Source organism: Ambystoma mexicanum, chromosome 2q, assembly GCF_040938575.1.
Source record: "Ambystoma mexicanum isolate Mex_15411 chromosome 2q, UKY_AmexF1_1, whole genome shotgun sequence".
In the NCBI taxonomy this organism is placed as follows: domain Eukaryota; kingdom Metazoa; phylum Chordata; class Amphibia; order Caudata; family Ambystomatidae; genus Ambystoma; species Ambystoma mexicanum.
This window is the reverse complement of record NC_090924.1, coordinates 1,346,353,211-1,346,374,161: the sequence shown is the minus strand read 5'-3', so window position 1 is coordinate 1,346,374,161 and position 20,951 is coordinate 1,346,353,211. Positions and strand designations below refer to the sequence as shown.

General features: G+C 45.0%; 1 protein-coding gene across 5 annotated transcripts in view; it reads left to right on the top strand.

Moving 5' to 3' along the window:
* Window positions 1–20,951, top strand: part of OSBPL10 (oxysterol binding protein like 10) — a 2,898,140-nt gene that overhangs the window by 1,517,506 nt on the left and 1,359,683 nt on the right. For 2 of the 5 annotated variants that reach the window (XM_069648808.1, XM_069648804.1), the window contains exon 1: window positions 8,042–10,219. The exons of the other annotated variants lie outside the window; for them this stretch is intronic. In XM_069648808.1, the coding sequence (XP_069504909.1) occupies window positions 9,933–10,219 (287 nt within the window). In that variant the 5' untranslated portion in view covers window positions 8,042–9,932. Of the gene's footprint in view, window positions 1–8,041; window positions 10,220–20,951 lie in introns of those variants that run through there. 5 annotated transcript variants of the gene reach the window in all.

The following is a 20,951-nucleotide window of genomic DNA, read 5'->3' as shown; positions in this document are numbered from 1 at the left end:
GGAATATAGGAACAAAGTCCACATGTGCAGCTGTTTTAATATGAAGGTTTTTAAGTTGGATTCCTGATATCCTGTCATTTTGTCTGATAGATTCTAAAAAAGGTTTGAGAGCTAAAATGAAAAGGTTGGAGAAAGGAGGAAACCTTGACGCGTTCCTCTGGACAGAAAGAAAAAGGGAGCAAGTTGGCCATTCACAAACATTTTAGATTTGGGCATTGAGTAAAGTACGTTAATCAGGGATAAAAAGGGAGGGCCAAAACCATGCCATTTGAGGGTTTTAAATAAAAAGTCCCATTCAACTCTATCGAAAGCTTTTTCGGCATCTAAGGCTACTGCAGATGAGGATCCTTGCATTGATGTATTAAGTCAATAATATTCAAATATTCATGAAAAGTCTAATGTTAGAGGAAGATATTATACCTTTAACATATCCAGCTTGATCTTGTTTAAGAAGTTTGGGAAGATAGGGGAGGAGTCCATTTGCTAACATTTTTGCATAAATCTTACAGTCTGTATTGAGGAGGGAAATTGGGCGATAACTTTGAAGGAGTTCCGGGTTTTATTGGTTTTAGGGAAAACAATAATCATGGCTTCAAGAAAAGACCCAATGGCCTTCCCTTCTGATATAAAATTAGAGTAAAGATTACTAAATTTAGGAACTAATAGGTTAGAAGAATGAGGATAGAAGTCTATAGGAAAGCCATCAGCGCCAGGGGCTTTGCCTTTTTTAAGATTTTTAATGGGTTGGAAAATTTCAGCAGGGAGAGCATTAAGAGAGTTGTGATCTATCTGGGGGTAAGTGTTCCTAGGTATGTCATATAGACAACTGTCAATGGAGGTATTATTGGAAGAAGCTCTGAGGCGTACAATTTAGAGTAGAATTTTGTGAAAATTTGAAGAATATCTGTATCAGTGAATGTTCTGTTTCCTAAGTGGTCTTGCAGGGTGTCAATTCTAGATGTTTGTTTTTTTAATTTAAGATAGGAGGCCAAACATTTGCTAGCCTTATTGGGAAGTTTGTAGATTTTTGATTTGTATTTAAGCATAATTGCACAAGAAAATGTAGTAATTATTTTATTATATTGAAGTCGTAACTTTAATACTTCTCTAAGAACCGTGGGTGACTGTCAGCAGACTCCACTGATAGGGCGTCAATATCCCTGCTTCCCATCTCCACCACCTCACCTGTTGAATCAGAGTCTTCTTCGATAGGGCTGAGAGTTTGATGTGCTCTGTAGTCCTTTTCTTTTTTTCTTTGTTGTGTATGTCTCCCACAAGAAGAAGCCACAGTGAGAGCGATAGAAACGCCCTGACCGTGACCCCCTCCCAGGAATGACCGGAAAGGGGAAAAATGCCAAATGTAGGCAAAAAAACCCTGGTGAATCACAAAGGCAGGTGGGTATCCTGATGGAAGTTGGACTAGCAGATATCAGCAATGGAATGCGAAGAAGGTATAACAGCTCCAGGTAAGCGGATAACTGCAGGCAAAACAGGATGGAAAAACAAAAGAAAAAGAAAGGTAATAGAGAGAGAGAGAGAGAGAAAGGGGTCCCGGGAAACGGGACCCGAGTGGACGAGGAGGGTAAGAAGAAAGAGAGAGGAAAAGCTCAGCGGAGCAGAAAAACAGCGTATAGCAAACCGCGGCAGCAAAGGAGAACACAGCTGACCGTGAAGGGTTGCAACGCACAGAACAGAGGATAGAGCGCGGCTAAGTAACGCTACCTTCACTTGAGCGGAAAAAGACTGGACCGCTAAGTGGACGTAGCGCGGAAAACGTGACAGAAATTAGGAAGTGTGTAATCGGAATCGGGGCCACAGACGCCAGGTAGGAATGCGCCGCATGACAGTAAACTAGTACTAGCGAATTGAATTTCTAACGGTTTTAGTAGTTTAAGAATAGATTGCGACTCTTGCTTTAGTTTTTTCTTTTTATTGGCTGCAAGAGATAATATTACCTCTGAGACGGCCTTGTAACAATCCCATTTGTAATTAATGGATGTATCTTTATCTTTGTTTTCAGTGAAATAATTGTTATGTTGTTGGTTAATAAAGGGTGTAAGTAAGACATTGTTGAGTAGGCAAGTATTAAATCGCCATCTATTTGAGGATTTATAATTACTAGGGGATTGCAGTTGGATGTGAACTGAAGCATGATCCGAGATCGTAATGGATTCTATTTGGGATTTTAGAAGAAGGTTTACCATGGAGTTGGGTATGAAGATGTAATCTAGTCTTGAAAAGGATTTATGGGATGCAGAATAAAAGGTAAATTCATAATCAGTAGGACGGAGTAGGCGCCATGCATTACTAAGACCTAAATCCAATACGAAATTATTGAATTGTTTATGGTAGGTAGAATTGGTAAAGCGGACGTTAGATTTCCTATCAAAAAAGGGGTCTATAATCTGATTACAATCATCACAAACAATTAAATTATGGGGGTTAATTTGTATCATATGATCTCTAAGCTGCCTCCAGAAATTAGGATCAGGGGATGTTGGGCCATAGATGTTAAGTATGGAATATTCCTTAGCATTAATCGATAGTTTGAGTAAAATCCATCTACCCATATCATCAGATTCATTAGAGAGTATGGTGCATTAAGAGATTTACTAACTAAAGTGATGACTCCATTTCTTTTTCCATTAGCGGTGCTAGAAAACACCTGACCAACCCAATGGGCCTCATTATGATTGTGGCGGTAAGGCAGCAACAGTGCCGGTAGTGCTAATGGCGCCGTTGTTACCATGCCGCCACATTATGAGTTCTGCTCGTGGGTGCTGCTCTACATGCCTGGTCAGATCAGGCATGCAGAGCGACACCCACAAGCAGAACTGGATGGTAGCAATGGTACCATTGTGAACAGTACCGCTGCTACCATCCTCCCATTCCCATTGAGCCCTATAGGGGCTCAAATGGGAATGGGGGCGTTCCGGCCCCAGGTCCCGCGCAAGGGTAATTACCGGTCCCGCCGAGGTCAGAATGGCCCGGTAATTTCCCTTTCACAGGACCCAGAGCCGGACCTTAGTTTGGGGGTAGCCGTGCCGGTATAAACGGCATGGCTACCTCCAACTTCGTAAGGAGGCCCAATGTCTCTTAAGTTTGGCCGCTTCTTCATTGGAGAGATGAGATTCTTGGATGCAGGCGATTGAGGGTTTCAATCTGTTTAGATGAGATAATACTTTTTGTCTTTTGATTGGAATATGTAATCCTTTAATGTTCCAAGAGACTGTGTTGAGAGACATGTAAATGCGATGTTGAATCTATAAACTATATGATATAAAAAAACAAAAGTGATATAAGAAAAGTTGCAAACATTTCGGTACCAACATATTGGAATGAAATGGCATTTTACTACGTGTAATAGTAACATATCTAGTGAAACAGATGAGAATATAAAGGGAGAGAGACACAAGGAGGGGAATAGAACAAAAAGGTATAACATGGACTTAAGTAACAGTAAGTCATTATAAAAGATTATGGATAAAAAGGTGGCTAAAGAAGAAATGCCACATCAGTCCATGTTAATGTAAAAGAAAAATATGATGGGGGGGGGCCCGAAACAAGAACTAGGCCCGCCAAAACCCCGCTCCGGTGGGAAGAACATAAAGGTGGGTATTAACGTCTTCAGGTGTTAGAGGGTGATGTATCCATGTCATTCCTTTTCTGAGATTGGATATATCTACGTAGATCCGCTGAATTTTGAAACGTTGAGGTCTGTCAATGTAGAGTAACTTTAAGGGTGGCAGGATGAACAATGCCATATCTAGCATTCAATTGCCTAAGTGCTGCCTAAATGTGATGAGCTCTTTTCTTCTTGCTTCCGTTGATTTGTCTACATCTTGTGTTATAAAACATTTTTTTCCCTCCCATGTCAAATTTTTGATTTGCCTTACTTTTTTCATAGTAAGAGCGACATGTGTAAAATCAAGAAGAGGTAACAACATGCTCCTGGGTAGGTTGTTGGAATTTTGTGAGGATCTAAGAAGGCCAATTCAGTGTGCTTCTTGAATATTAAGTTGTACTGAGGCCGAGAGGTTCAGAACTCGAGGTAAGAACATATATAGAAAGGCTGTGGGATTGTCTTTTTCATTTCCTGCTGAAGATAAGGTAAGTTAACGATTAATTTATATAAGGATGTCCCACTGGAGCGGAACCTGAAAGCTAGGCTGCCATCCTCCACAGCACCAAGCCGAAAAGCAGAGCTCTTGATCCTGGCTTCTGCTCAACGACTTGAAAGAATTGCACACTGATTACAAGTCCTTTATCATCTTGGCAGTTGCCAGAAGTGTTAAAACCCTGGGTGTTATTCTTGATGCAGAGCTTACTATGAAGCCACATGTTGCCCACATTCGTGCAACCTGCGGCTACATTACGAAAGTACTTAATTACATCCATACATATATCTTCAGTAACAGTTCCCTGTTGGGCACTGCCCTTGTGAACTCGTGCTTGGATTATTGCAACAGTCTACTGTTGGGTACATCACATGCTAACATCACGGCGCTTCAGACTACCCAAAATGAAGCTGTACGGGCGCTTATTGGTCTTTCCTGGAGAGATCATGTGTATTGCTCGCCCAGAGTGCACGGACAGTCATTAATCACCAGTGCAATTACAGAGCCAATACTTTAAACGCAGGTAGACGACGCAATGACTTGCAACCACATACACTCTTAGAAAATAATGAGCACTTATACAGCTATTTATTCAAAGCTTGGAACCAACAAGTGATAACACAGTAATAAATCACAGAAGAAACAGAGAATTCAAAAGAAAATACATCACCGTGGACGTAACTGAATCCCTCATCTCGCCAGAAGTGGCTGGAAGACCCCGATAACAGCCAGGCCGAGAGCACAACAGCCCACAGGTATGCCGGACGGAAGCGTCCCCCCTCCGACTGAGGTCCCGTCTGACCGTTAAGGGGTTCCGCATATATGCACTCCTCAAAAAGGGGTGGTAAGGTAATTTCTCGAACATTCTGGCAACGCACTTGCGCATTGATGGGCAGCCGTTGGTTGCCAGCTGGGACAACCGACAGTAACCTCAAGGAGCAAAGTGCTTCCCTCCTCTAAAAACAAGCGCCACAGAAAACAGTTCCATAACTCATGACAAGACATAACAAAGCCAGCTTTCCCAGCAGAATGTCCTTGACTGCATACCAGGTTTGAAAGGCATGTTTTCTTCAGCATAGTAAATCCAGCTCTCAGCAAAATGAGTACAGCTTTTCACTGCGGCATGAAGTAAATATCCATTATGGCTCTGAGTGCTCCCAGAATACACTGTGCACCAGCGCCATGTTTTAGCTCAAGCATAACACCATGTCTCCGAGGCAAGGAGGGGGCTTCCCTGGCACCAAACACACACATAAGTTACTCACTGTGACTTACAAATGTCATAACAATGAGACTCCTCAATACCGCATGGATCGTCTTAAGGTCACCCGTCTCTGTCGCACTCTTCGGTCTCAAGACCAGGCACAGTTGGTGCAACCCAGGTTCAAGCTCACTAAATTTGGCAAAACCATCTTTGAGGTCCAGGCACCCACTGCCTGGAATAAACTCCCTCTAGCCCTCAGATGAGTAAACTCTCTCAAAGATTTTAAGAAATTGACCAAGACCCATTTGTTCAATCTCAAACCAGGTTACACAACCTGCCAACTTGGTCTGGTTCGCTCTCAACCAGCTCCCCTTCTTTACTTGTGCTGTCTGTCCTGTCTATGTTTTGTGGGTGCCATGAGGTCTACGGGTGGGCGGGGCTATACAATAATTAAAACAAACAAATAAATAAGTATATCGTTCCCTTCTGACAATAATGTTGGCCTAGCTGTGTATGGCTCTGTAAGAAAAGAAGGTAGGGTGTGTTAGTTTGATAGCAGGAAGGCAGATGCAGAAAAGATGTGGTGTTGACAGATGAAGGTCGGAGGTACCTGTTACTTATGTGTTGGTATGAAAATCTCTATGTTGTTTGTGACTGGTACAGACCAGGCAGGTTAGCTGTATGGGCAGCCCCGGATTGTGGAGTGCAAAAATGTAATAATGGTTGTTGATAGAAGATGGATGGGATCTGAGTCTGTTAAGTGCCTCGGACCTGGTTGGTCATCTCAAGGAGTGTGGGTAGAGTAAACATGCAAGAGTTTTGCAGTGAGGAATTAGTTGAAGGATGAGGGAGGTGCAGGGGTAGGGGAGTTAGGCTGTTGCTTCCTTCCTCGTAGTTGTAGATTTCACTGAGATTCAGCTGCGTACCAGTGTCACACAGCTGAGTATCTGACAATCAAAATGGTTTCCCACAGATGGTAGTGTAAAGAGTGTCACAATTGCTTGTTGTAAGGTAGCCCAATAGACTGGTGCTCAACGGTTAGTTAGTTGCTGTTATCTTTCATTTCTTTCAAAGTTGTTGGTCAAAAGGCCAAGTCTTGAACTGTTTCCTGAAAATCAGGTTGTTCCCTTCCAAGTGGAGAGGTTTGGGTGGAGTGTTCCATAGTTTTGTGGGCAGACCTGAAAAAGAGGGTCCACCTTGCCATTTATAGTTGGAGATGGGGACGAGTACTAGTGCAGCATTGTTGTATTCAAGTGTTCTCGCGGGGTACAGTCTTGAAACTTACTTCTGAAGGAGGGATGGCCACCTCCATGGGTGATGCACAAGGTTTTTAAATTAACCCCTTTTTATGGGTAGTTAGTGGAGAATACGTAATTCTGGTGTGATATGTTCATATTGCTTAAGTCTGAGACGTATCTTTCCACTGTAATTTGAAGTTGAAGAAATGAAGGCTATGGCCTTCTTGATGAATGTTGAGTAAAGCAAAATGCAGCTTAGAATGTGAAGCTGGGAGAAACAGCTTCTGATGATGGATGTTAACTGCGGATCAAGAGTGAGGGTGTTGTCAGTTGTGTTTCCAAGATTCCTTACTTTGGTCGTCAAAATTGGGCAAGGGACCATTTTGTCAGGCCAGGGGATTGTGTGGAGGTAGCCCCTCTAGCATTTGATGATGGGTGGTTTGCATATTTGTAGATTTTTTGTGTGTCGAATAGGAGAGTATATTAAATAGAATCGGGAGAAAAGGAAGCTGGATGGAATAGACAAGAGGACCAGTGGAAATTGAATGATCGGAGGTAGGTGAACTGGAAGAAACGAGAAGACAAGAAGAAACGAGGTGAACCGGCAGATAAGAAGAAACGAGATGAGATTGGAGACTGGAGGGAATAGAACAAATGGAGAAGACAGGAGAATATATGAAATGGAATCAGGAGAAATGGAAGCTGGATGGAATAGGCAGGAGAACCAGTGGAAATGTAATGAGCGTAGTTGGGAGACTGGAAGAAACGAGATGCGATCGGAGACTGGAGGGAATAGAACACATGGAGAAGATAGGAGAATAGACTAAATAATTAAATATATTCAGGAGAAACGGAATCTGGTTGTAACAGACATGAGAACCAGTGGAAATTGAATGAGCGGAGACCGGAAGAAACGAGATGAGATCGGAGAGTGGATGGGATAGAAGGAATGGAGAAGATAGGAGAGCAGATGGAATAGAATCAGAAGAAATGGAAGCTGGGTGGAATAGGCAGGAGAAAAAGTGGAAACTGAATCTAGTGAGGACTCCTCAAAGAAATAGAATGAGGCAGTGAAGAAGGAGGTGTATTGGCGTAGGGGAGAATTGTGCCAGTGGCAGAAGTACATAGCAGACCCTGGTGTACAGATTTTGGGGGAGAACGTTTGCAATCGCGGGAATACCTAGCAAGACAAGGTGTACGGCTCTGGAGTTGGGTGGAGAGATGAGGGCACGCCGGTAATACGAGGAGTCTGAGGCTGCTGATATATAACGGGGGAAGAGAGGCGCGCCGTGTAGTCACGCTGGATGGGCGGCTGCGGGATGTTTTTAGACTGGTAGGAGGAGAGAGGGTGCGTGAGTGACAACACAGGGATTTCTTCAACCCCAGGGCAGCGTCACAGCCAAGTGAGCTTGGAGGAGGCAGGCAAGAGGAAGAGAAGGGGGAGGGGGAGACCCAGCTCGCTCCCAGGAACACACGGTAGTCATCAGCCACTCACAGCCGCCCGAGAGTGAAAGTGTGTGCATGTGTGTGCGCGCCGAGGCAAAGGACAGCCCAGGATCCCCCTCCCAGAGCGCTCCAGGAAGGAGTCATCGGCAGCGCAAGCACACCCTCCTCTGGGGAGAGCGTGCGCGCAGCAGAGCCTGGGAGTGCGGTGGAGCGGGCAGCCTGAGCGTGCTGTGTGTGGAGCAGGGACTCCCAGGCACCGAGATCTTGGGGGTACTGCGGAACAGGCATCGAGAGCCCAGTCGGGGTTTGCTCTGAAGAAAGGCACGGAGAGTGCAGTGTGGCAGGCTGGCTTGGAAGTTTTGCTGTGGAGCACGTTTGACAGCCCAGCCTGGGGGTGCTCGGGGACAGGTGCTGTAAAGGCAGCGTGGGAGCGCTGTCGAGGAAGCGTTGGGAGCCTAACCTAGCCACGGGGAGCTGCGCATATGAGTGCTGTGAAGCGGGCACTGGGAGCACAGCATATGAGTGCTTTGGATCATGTCCAGAGCGACCAGCCCGGGAAGGTGCGTGGAGTGGTGCTGAGCAAACACTGGGAGGCCACCCTGTGAGTACTGTGGAGCAAACTCTGGGAGTCCAACCTGGGTGCACTTGCACTCACAGTACTGTGGAGCGGGCACTGGGAGCTCAGCCAATCAGTGCTGTGGACCAAGTCGTGGCAGTCCAGCCTGGGAAGGTATATTAAGTGCTGTTGCGCAAACACTGGGGGACCATCCTATGAGTGCTGACGAGCAGCACTCGGAGCCCAGCCTGTGAGTGCTATAGAGCGGGCACTTGAGTGCTGTGGAGTTGGCATTGGTTTCCCATCCCGAGTGATGTGGGGCAGGCCCCAGGAGCCCAGCCTGTGAGTGCTGTAGAGCGGGCACTTGAGTGCTGTGGCGTTGACACAGGGAGCCAGGCCTGAGTGCTGTGGGGGCAGACACTGGGAGCCTGCAGCCGGGGCGTGCTGCGGAGCAGGCCCAGGGTGCCTGCAGCCGGGGTGCAGCCTGCGAACCGCCAGAGTGGCAGCGGGGACAGCAGCACACGGGAGAGGGCTGCAGGAACAGTTTTCGGACTCCCGATCTGGAGTTCCCAGGACTAGGTACGAGCGGGGCCAGCTCTGCAGCGGCTGCTGCCAGGCAGGATTTCGCGGCCCGCAGCGCAAGTGACAGGAGCCAGAACGGTCTCAGCGGCAGGAGTTTAAAGCACCTCCAGCCTGGGAATCTCCTGCTTAAATCACCTGTAGGGACTGTGTCGGTAGGTCTCTTGAAAAAGCAGGATCTGCAGGAACTGGCACTAAACTATGCTCAAGTAGAGGGTCGACAGCGGCAGTTTTATATATATATATGTCTACCTGAAGACGGCACACACAAACAGAAGGAACGTTGCAGAAACAGGCTTTGTGGATTGGCAGAACGCAGAGGCCACTGCAGGACCGAACCCTAAACTGGCTGTAGTGCAGCGAACTACCGTCTCACCGAGGATCTGCAGGGACTGCATTTAAGCACTCCATTGGAGACCAGTGACTAGGGGACTTCACACGAGGTCTCTGGCAGCACGGAGAAGTCCCGCAGGGGTTAACTCTATGCATCTCTAACATCACAACGGGCTCCTGAGAAACTGCTGTCCAACCCAGAGCCGAACTGCAGGAGGTGCGCCGAATAGCTGAAGTGCCGCAGGGAGTGCCGCAGGGAGTGCCGCAGGAACCGCTGCCCATCCTATAGCAGAGCCGCAGGAACGGGTCCAGAAGTGCAGGGACCAGCAGCATCAAACTAGCGAGGGGCCGTGCTACCTGTAGCCCCCACCTATGACTCCAGTTTCGGAGACCCATCTGCAGTTGCCCCCTGCCTAGGAGGCGGCAGGCAGCCCCTCCGAGCCCAGCCCCATCCCTCCATGGAGAAGACCCAGCCCAGCCCCGGGAGCGGCAGCAGCCGGAGCAGCAGCCGGGCCACCTCGGCCGGATCGTCGCCCTCCTCCGGAGCCGGGGTGCGCAGGGTGTCCGCCGGCCGGCTGCAGGCCGTGGCCGTCAGGCTGAATGGAGGCGTCCCGGGAACTGGAGAAGGCCCCCCGGGCATCGGGGGCAGCAGCAGCGCCGGGACCCGGGAGCAGCACCATAAACAGCAACCGCTGGAGGGAGTGCTGAGCAAATACACCAACCTCCTGCAGGGCTGGCAGAACAGGTGAGACCCCCTCTCTCCCAAGAACGGACCCGGTCATGGAGCCCCCCCCCCCACCAGGCGTTACCCCGGGGCACAGATCGCCACGTCACGTAACCCCGCCAGCCTCCCCCGACCCCGGCCCAGGCAATGTCATAACCTCCACCCAGAACTACCCCTCATTAACTACCCCCATTCCACAAGATGACGTCCACAACTATTCCGGCCACACAGACACCTTTCGAGGAACTGTCCCAGCTAAAGAGATCCCCTCCTCCCTCTCGACCGAGCTGTCCGCTGGATTGGAGGACCACGCCCCCTCCCCCGCCCCCTGACCCTCTAGCTATGCAGACATCCCCAAGAACAAACCAAGGCACTGTAGCCACCCACCCTGCACAATACCCACAATATAACCCCTTCGTTCCGGTCCCAGCCCATCACTAACCCCCCCCCAACCCCGCCCCCCCACCACCATCATCGACCGGCTTCAGCTGATGTTCCCATTCCCATGAAATAAAGGGTATGCAGTGTCACCCTTCGCCCCTCCCCCCCCCGCGCACAGTAATGCACAGAACACCTCTCCCAGAATGATGCAGGACACCCCCAAATAACTGCAGCAGGTTGTGCAGGGCCAGGGAGAACCAAGCAGTGAAAACCCCAGACCAATGCCTGCTGCAGGCAATACAGCAGGCACAGCCAACCTCCAGTACTGATGGCATAAGGTGGCTCTCCAGCAAGAACCAAGGAAGGGCCCCCGCAATTGAGGGCCCGCTCAAGCACGGGCCCCTAGCAGTGCACGATTCCCACTGCCCTCTAGCTCCGGGCACGGTAGCCCTTACCCCAAGAAATGCCCCCCGCCGGCAAGAAAGCGACCCATGCGTGTGGTGCGCTGTTATGTTTTGGTGTAGCGCGTATCTTAAATCCTCACGGGTAGCTTTGAAACCCGGGTGTGTTATGTAACTGTATACTGTGTTCTTCGAATAGTCACCCTTTACCTCACAAATGTTATTGGAAATCCTGCCCTCAAGTGCTTCCAAAGCATAGTATCCCGTAAGAGTTCTAGGTTCAGTGATCGAAGTGAGCGGGAACGGTGATCTAAGTGAGCGGGAACGGTCGGGAGCGGTGTTCCACTACTTTTAATTTTTCTGTTTTCCATTCCTCTTCTTTTTACAACCATATTCACTGTGTGTTGGCACCCCTGTGATTTATTCTGTATAGTGAAGACGTGGGTGTGACATTGTTTAAGGCTAATAATTTCCCCCCATATTAGGAAAACATCACTGAAATGATGTCGCTTATGCATTTGACATTGCCTTATACGATCAGTAGGCCTCCATAGAAGTAGAGATGCTTTAAGTATCTTTGCAGTAAATCATAATTCAGCCCTAAACCCTCTTAAGTTAAAGGTACTCTGTTTCCATCTTCAAATTGGCATCTGGCAACTACTCCCATGCAAGAAAGAAGCCCCCATTTTATAACTGGCATCTGGGTACTACTCCCTTGCAAGAAATAACCCCCTATCTTATAACTGGCATCTGGGTACTATTCACTTGCAACAAAAAAGCCCCCATTTTATAACTCGCATCTGGGTTCTACTCCCTTGCAATAAAGCAGTCTCCATCTTAGTAATTGGCATCTGGTTACTACTCTCTTGCAGGAAAGAAGCCTCCATCTTATAATTGGCATCTGGGCAATACTCCCTTGCAGGAAAGAAGCTCCCATCTTATAATTGGCATCTGGGTACTACTCCCTTGCAAGAAAGAAGGCCCCATCATAAAACTGGCATCTGGGTACTACTCCTTTGCAATAAAGAAGTCTCCATCTTAGTAATTGGCATCTGGTTATTACTCCCTTGCAAACAAGAAGCCTCCATCTTATGATTGGCATCCAGGCAATACTGCTTTGGAGCGTATGGGTAATTTCTCTATTTGGGAGTGGAATTAGCTGCCCATATGGTTTTGGCTAAAGCAAATGGAAAAATACGGGCAAAATGGGTAACAATGATGAGTGTCCGCAAATATTTGGGATAGTAATACGGTGCTTCGCTTTAGAACTGTTAGTAAAAGTACAATAACTGAAGGTTGTGCCTTCAGTTTAACGGTTTGGAGATCCAGACAGAGATTTCGGAGGGTTGGTTGTCCCATTTGGAGGAGAATCTTTGTCCAAAAGCGCTTGGAATGCCCACAAATTTGGAATAGAATATGTTTATTTGCCTAACTTGTTTGTGCAGTCAACGATTTGGAAGTTTGGCTTTTCTGAAAATATTAACAATGGGTCTGCGAAGAAGCAATGCATACAGACGGTAATCTGGAGTTAAACCCAATTGCTAAGGCAAATGAGGTATTTGCAAATTCTATTGGGATATTGGTGGATTGGTCGCTCAGAAAGATCATTCTTGGACAAGGTATAAAAAGGAAATCCCAATAGAAATATTGCGAAAAGAATGCACGTCATATGGCTACCAAGGCTCTAGCTATACAATACATCAGAGCCTTACCCCAGCATTCAGTGAGACAAATGTATGTTAGGAAGTTTCTGAACAGTATATGTAGAAGACTTTTTTAATGTTTTTTAGAAATAACCAATCACATACTCTTTAAGTAATTGAGCTACATCAGGGAATTCCTTGTGAGAAAAGAACTTGCAGGTGATGTAAACATGATATTTGAGAAACTTTAAGACATTTATAGATCGATCATTATGCAGTTATTGATTTACGATATATTTCACTTTTAGTCGTTTTGTGTACAATCCCAGATTTTTAGACTCTGAAATTGTATAGCACAGAATGATGTCAGGAACCCATCTTGCCCTACGTTTGGCAGTTGGAAATGATCAGCCTTGGTTGGAATTGAAGTTAGCCGTAGTATGAGCTATGTTTTAGATATGAATTTAAATTAAGGATGACTAAAGCAATGTTAGGTGATAAAACAATGTATTTAAGTTCTATTTTGTGATCTATTTTCATTTTCTAATTGCAATTGTATTTATCTGTACATGTATTTGTATTTTAAATCTGTATTTGTCAATCGTTTGCTGAATGGTGAGTAGTATGAGAACCTTAATTTAATCAACGTTACACTTTAGCTAATGAATACATGAATAAACATTACACATAACTACACAATTTTCAACAACTGCACAATAAACAACTCATACACACCCATTCACACGCCCTCATAGCTTGCAAAACTGAACATTTACAAAAACATACATTATATTTTACAACTATACCAAAATGTTTACAAAGAGTAACCATTATTTACTTATATAATCACATGTATTGATGTACAAAATGGGGCCTTTTAAGCTAACTGAGTCACTTAATGGAAATAACATTAGTTGCACTTTTTTCCGTTGCCCGATGATTTTCGACTTAGTTTCGACACATAACATAAGGGACCTGGTCTTCTTCACGTTTTTTTAAAGTCGTCTACCAATTTTAAAATTGCCACTTGATTGACAAGAAAAGTGTCTGCGTTTATTGATGCTCATGTAGCAATCATCAATGACGGTAAGGTATGAACCACACAGTGTTAGTTCTGCGGTTTGGGTCTATTTGACCTAAAACATTTGATCTCATCACATTTCATTGAATTTGTTTGACATTTTCTTCAGACTAAAATGTGGGGGGAGAGCCCCACAACCCACCCCACTTCCCCTTAACCCAATCCATACCCTTACTTACCCCCATATATATTTGAATACATTTGACAAAAAGGTCTAAAAAAGGCAATAAAATGTTTTAGGTCAAATGTTTTTGGGTCAATTATGCCAATACCACTCTGCCCTTGCAGCATTAAATAGTGTCAAAAAAGTAAACACTTGCGCCGTCGGCACTTTGCGTGGATGATTTCTTGTTTTTCAATTTTGGGGTCCTTGATTAAATCACAAGAGGCTTCTTGATTTCTATTTGATTTTGGACACATGGGAAATTATTAAATGGAGCTGTGGTTTGCCAAGGTTCCAACTTAGTGGTAAGAGGCAGTGAGTGGCACCACTTGAAAATAACCTTACCTCATGGCACTCAAATGGAACCACCTTAACACAACTCACAAAAGCCCCAAATATATATCTCTTCAGAAGCAACAAGGAATAAAGCTTGGAAAATATCTTCACAGTCATCAGATAATGGAAAGGACGATGGAGCGGCAGAACATGACGTATGTCCAGTGGCGGACTTAACGGTCGGCAGACAGACAAATGGCGAGCGGGCCCCCGTGCCCTGCCCCACCTCTTCCCTTCCCAGTCTCTCTCTGAGACACACGTTGCAGTCAGACCCGAACTTCAGCAGATGGTCACAGCGCACTGTAATGGAGGCAATGAATCTATTAATGGGTGTTAAACGCCTGCCGCGTGGTGCACAGTGCCCACTATTACTCTGTGTCAATCACTTCCCAGTTGTTCGCTGCAGCTCGGTCCAGGGTGCTCTGACTGGGCAGTTTACTTCTCGCCCTATCGCCTCTCCAGAAACGCACGCTCCTCTGCTCTGGCAAGTGTTTAATGTATTATAGTTAAGAAATAATGCAGATTTAAGCAGACCGGAATTCTGCTTGTTGTAATATTAGTTCAGGGCTGGTTGTCTGCGCTGGGCCTTTAAAATCATAACTTGAATAAAATGAATCATGTGTCCCTAAAGTTCATCTTTGCGCAACTCCGCCCACTTTGGGGCCCTGCCTCCAGGACCCGGCCACTTGGGGGCCCTTAGTAATTTTTGCCCACGGTGCCCCTTGCCTTAAATCTGCCACTGCATATGTCCACAATGACTTTAGCTTGATTGTTCAGAAAACAGCAAGAACACCAGCGTGTGGTTGAGTACATGTCATGAATGAATTTTGAATACTAACACCCCACACCCCTTTAACACACTAGGGGCCTCATTACGACCCTGGCGGTACGGAGTGAACGGCGCAGTAAAAGGTGCCGGCGCCGTTCACTCCGTACCGCCGCATTACGAGTTCCCCTCGCGGGACACGGTAAGCACGCCTGGAAAAACAGGCATGCTTACCGGGTCCCGCGAAGGGAAGAGGGAGCAAACAACGGGCCATCTCCTAATGGCCCGTTGTTTGCTCCCTTTCCCATTCCCATTCAGCCCTATAGGGGCTGAAATGGGAATGGGGAAGGACCGTGTCCGGGTCCTTGGAGGGAGGAATTACCGGGCCTTCCGAACTCGGAATGGCCCGGTAAATCCTCATTCCGAGGACCCGGACCCCGACGCGATTACGGCGGCAGCCATGCCGCCAATAGCGGCATGGTTACCGCCAAACTCATAATGAGGGCCTAGATCTTATAAATCTCGATACTCGATACCGTACATTTAACTGGATGCAATTTCACTTAAGGAGAAGTGACCGACTTTATATGACCGAAAATGGTAGGTTATGTTGTTTATGTGTAGTGCATAAAAGGTGGGGTGTGGGGTAAGGGTGAAAGTTAGGGTATGGAGGAGTATGGGGGGCAGTGGGGGATCTCCCTCTGCATTAAAAAATAAAAAATAAGTTTAAAAAGTAAAATGTTTTCGATCAAATCTACCCCATCCATAAATCTTGATGCTAAACTTGTAATCTTTTTATAAAACATAAGTAACAGACCCTTCTTACTCTAGGAATGTTGCTAGTATGCCTTTGTTTTTGTTATTCAAGACTTTTTATGCTTTGTGAACAATTTAGTTGAAAACGGTTAAAGCAGAACATGTACCATGTAACAAACCAAGTTATCTACAGACTTGCAAAACAGGGCCTCAGTGTTCAAACTGCATTCACTGGAATACTTTCTTGAAAGGTGATGCTATCCATGACCTATATACTGATCACCCACTCATGTGACTACACCATAATCAATGCTGTGCTCTTGCATCTACTGTGTACAAACACCAATCTGATGGGCAGGATGTGATGTAGCAAACACACGTCCAATGTAAGAAGAACGGATGTGAAATTAGCATTCATGCGCCATTTTTAGACAATAGCCAAAGAGTCGGACACACACTGTTTCAGAGTCTAGAGCAGGTTTAATCCATTCAAGTGGAGATGGCATGGAACAATGTTTGCCACAAAAAAAATACGTTCTGGATTGAATGACTGAATGCTCTAAATCTATGAGGAATGAATGACACATTAGATTTGATTTGTTGTATGTAATGGACTTTGTTATGTCCTTGTACATTATTCTTCAAGTTGCATCAGGACATGTATCAACAACAGGATAGTTGCATACCACTTATGATGAGATCTTCTGGATTACGTGTTAGGTCTTGCTAAAGAGAGATTGTGTTCTCTTCTAGAGCCATTGGAGGTATATCTTATGTGGACCCCGCAGACAAGCTATGAACAAGGTATGATGCAAGTGCAGCCAGGGCGACCCAGTGAAAGTGAGTGCTGGAGAGGTGCTTAAGGTTGTTCATGAAGCGAAGAGGGACATCTGATCAGCGCGGTAGGAGCGGCCATATCACGGGGTATTGGTGTTCAGCATACTCCTGAAGCAGAAATGCTTTTCCTCTGCTCTCAATGCCAGGGGTAGGTCCAAGCCTGCAAACTCTTCTGCCAAACTAAGAATTTCCCACAAGCCATTGCAACTGGGCTATATTTCGCACTTAAAGAAAAAGTATGGGGTCACTGAGTACACAAGCATAGCCATTTTCAGGAAGGTTAAGGCTGGTTCACCCTTTGCATTTTAAGGAAATGGTACTCAAGTGACTTGGCCAATAAATCCTGTATCACTTTTCTTCGCAGCGGAAGAATGACACATGGAAGGATGGAACAGCCACCAGATATTATCAGGGATAAGAGCTATGAGGTAGACATTGCTACGGTGACAGCAAGAAGGTTGCAGGAAAGAATGACCATCAAGATGGGTTAGCATTACTGAAGAACAGGCCGAAGATTTGCTATACTGATCAGTGGCGGGAGATTAGCAATAACGAGAGCAGGCACGGGATTAGCAACCTTGACCATAAGCAGTATAATGATCAGCGGCAGGGGATTACCAATAACAAGAGCAGGCACGGGATTAGCAACCTTGACCATAAGCAGTATAATGATCGGCGGCAAGGGATTCACAATAACGAGAGCAGGCACAGGATTAGCAACCTTGACCATAAACAGTATAATGATCAGTGGCGGGGGATTAGCAATAACAAGAGCAGCCACGGGATTAGCATTATTGACCATGCACAGTATAATGATCGGCGGCGGGGGATTAGCAATAACAAGAGCAGCCACGGGATTAGCATTATTGACCATGCACAGTATAATGATCGGCGGCGGGGGATTAGCAATAACAAGAGCAGCCACGGGATTAGCATTATTGACCATGCACAGTATAATGATCGGCGGCGGGGGATTAGCAATAACAAGAACAGCCACGGGATTAGCAACATTGACCATAAGCAGTGCTACTACTTTGGGCCATCTGAGATGATTTGCCACCCGTCCACCCCTTCTAGCCTCCACAGATTCCTCAAATCCACACAAACGGCACTGACTTCTAGCTCTGCTCCTACAAGCAAGTGTCCACCTTTCCACAAGCTAGCAAACAGACAACAGGAATAGAGGAGAGCAGAGGAGAGTGGAAGAAGACAGGGCGTGAAAGGAAGGTCTAGTCGATACATTGCTAATTTAGATAACCGGATAGGTGAGTTATAGTCCCAGCTTCCCCGCTTCAACACAGTTCGATGTTCTTGATTAAATCATGTTTTCAACCCTGTGCTTTTGTTTGTGTATCTGTCAAACATGGGAATGCTTAGAATTAAAATTAACAATTTAATATTATGAGAGATTAAACCAAAAGGGATGGATAAAACGGAAGGGATATTCATTCAGTCCTAACTAATTTTCTGGGCTTCATTTTACAAAAGTGTGAAATATGAAGGCAATTTGGGGAGGGGGGCTTTTTGGCATTTTACTTGTAATGCAAAGGTTGACTTGACACTCGAAATAACATTTAGAGGTATGTATAGATACACATATTAATATTTTTTTGGAAAAACAGACCTGCTATTGCAACTGTGTTAGAGCCCCTGGGATTGATTTGAAGAAGTCCTCTCCACCTTCCTGTAATGGAGCGGCATCTCCTGGAAGTATTCTTTTTCAATGGATAGTGTCACCAAGGGGAAAAGGGCCATTAGTGGGCAGTCTCGGAGAAAGGAATCAGATGGGAGCCCAGGGAGGAAGCAGCAAAGAGGGCAAACAGGGAATCACCCGCCTAAAAAGTAACTAAGAAGCAAAAAGGAGGGGGTGTATTAAAAAGTCGATGTGGTTGACCTTTGCCAAACATGCGTAATAGGAAATGACCTTGCGGTCAGGGCCATTCTAAGTACTAGACTATGATGACCTTTACAAGGTGGCCTTCAAGAGGCTATTTTCTCGAAAAGGAGTTTAGCAAAAATGCCATGGAAAATGTTAGAACCGAGGGGAATGTCAGGAGAGAGAGCACATGCAATGTACGTTGGAACCAGAAGATTCAGGTGTAAATCATGCTTCCTCATTTGATCAAAGCTCTATGATCCTGGGCAAATCACGTTATCTCTTATCAGTGATATTTAAGAGTGCTTAGGAACAGACTGAATGTCAATATAAAGCAGAGTGGAACCACAGGAAGACTGTAGAGACGTGAGGTTAAGTGGCTAAATCTGATGGATGTTGGAAGATCTGGATCATGAGCATCTTTTCTGAGCGACCGCCAAGGAGTCAGGACAGATAAAATGGAGGAAAGGCGAGTTGGACGGTCTAAAATAGATGACTTCTGATGTTCATTCATTCCAGAACATGATATTATCAATCATACAATCTTGGCTTTGAACTAGACAGTTCTAAATGTCATTGGAGTCAAAGGAAGAGCACAGAAGCCTGAATGCAATCTGTGTGTTGCAAGAGGAGCTTATGTCAGCAAAATGTTTCAGGTAGACATTCTGCCGGATTTATATACATAGAAGATATACAATTACTATGGACTCAAGCAAAATCTCTAAAAATGTTTATTATTTGTTGTAAAGTTATGTCTGGGGTCCTGTGGTGGAGGACAGGCACTTGCCGGGCTGAGTCCATTGTTTATAATAATCCCCCACCCTCCTTTAGGAGCATTTGTTTCCATTTCTAATATTGACTGGCCGGTTCATTAAACAAATATGTGCAAATCCAATAGGTCTGATTTTGCAAACAGGGGGTGGGGGATTATGTGGGCATTGGAACCCGGTCACTATAGACATCTTGAACTTGGGAGATGATATGTCTATTACACTAAATTCTGTTTGTGTACATTCCCTGCAAGACCAGTACAATTCACTCTATACCTTTGCAAGCCTGGTACGGGTGGCTCTGCCTCTGCTTATTGTATCAGTTGTTCTCTGTTCATGTGTGTTTGTAGTACTTATTTACCATATATTGTGACTAGTTCTTAGCCTGAGCATGCCCTGCTTTCCTGGTACCAAGGGGTGCATGGCTTTCCGGTTGGTCATGGAAACAATAGATAAGTACCATTTTGGAGTAGTTTGGAAAAATACAGTTGTCCTCTGGTTTTATACCATTTTCATGCTTTCTTCCTGGGAGGGCTTCACAAGGACGAACCATTACCAAGTTATGTCAGTCATGCTAAATATTATTTTTTATAAATGTTCAGGCGTTCAATATAGAAAGATTTATGTTTAAAACTTGAAATCTGTGATATTTCTAATGTTTACTGCTGATGAAAATGTCACTCTAACACGAAACGACCAGAGCATATAAACAATAAAGCATCTCTTATTTTTGATAACCACGACCATAAACGTGTGTTTACTGTGTAACACCATGAGTTTACCTATACACATGCGATCTACCATAACAAAGAAGAAGACCATGTTTAATTAACTAACAAAAAACTCTCAGCCATCATTGCAAAAGATTCTGTCTATAGCGGGAAATAAAATGATGTACGTTTGAAAATATTTCATCACTAAAGTTTGTGACATCGCTTAGATAGATTTTATGCATGTTAAGAAGACTTTTCCATGTGACTTAGTAGTCAATAATAGAGTGCCATTTTTTTATTTTCATTTAATTGTGCTTTGGCTGGAGATTCAAACCTTTGACAATAATAAGTCAATTACATCTAGGACGTATAAAAGAAAAAACTATTGAAAAGAATTAGGAGAAAAATAAATGACATTTCATAAAACAATTAATATGCAAAGATGTCATCACAAGAGCTAATCATAAAAAAAGATTTCATTCCAGTGGTTTAAAGCCATCAACCCTACATATCTTGGCAGTCCTTAATTACAATTTACTGGGGAATATATACAATAAAAATGTAATCAGTGTAAATGTTGATGATATCTGCAGGCCTGCAATTAACCTCTGCCAACATTCTGCTGGCGAGATTACCCTTAAGTCCTGTATAAATGCACCCAAAAACAGATTTCTGCTGTTTGTAAGTGCTCTACATTCAACTACCAAATGTGAAGTGTTTCAACTTGACCAGAAGCATTGCAAAATCTGCACACCCTGCTACATCGCTCAATCTTTGCTCTCACATCTAAAATGTCATTTGTTGGGAACAAGTTAAACCGAGCTCTGAGAAATCACTCTCTCCAACAGGAGCAAGGGAACTTTATCCGATTCTCAAGTCCAATGTTAAGAGGTTTTTCTTGTCTGATGAGGCATGAACATAACTTGTAATTTTTACAATCGTCAATTGCCCTTATCCAGTCCATACGCCAAAGTGTCCCTTTTAACTCAAGGGGAGCTAATGAAAGTGTGCCAATGGTGGCTTTTATTGA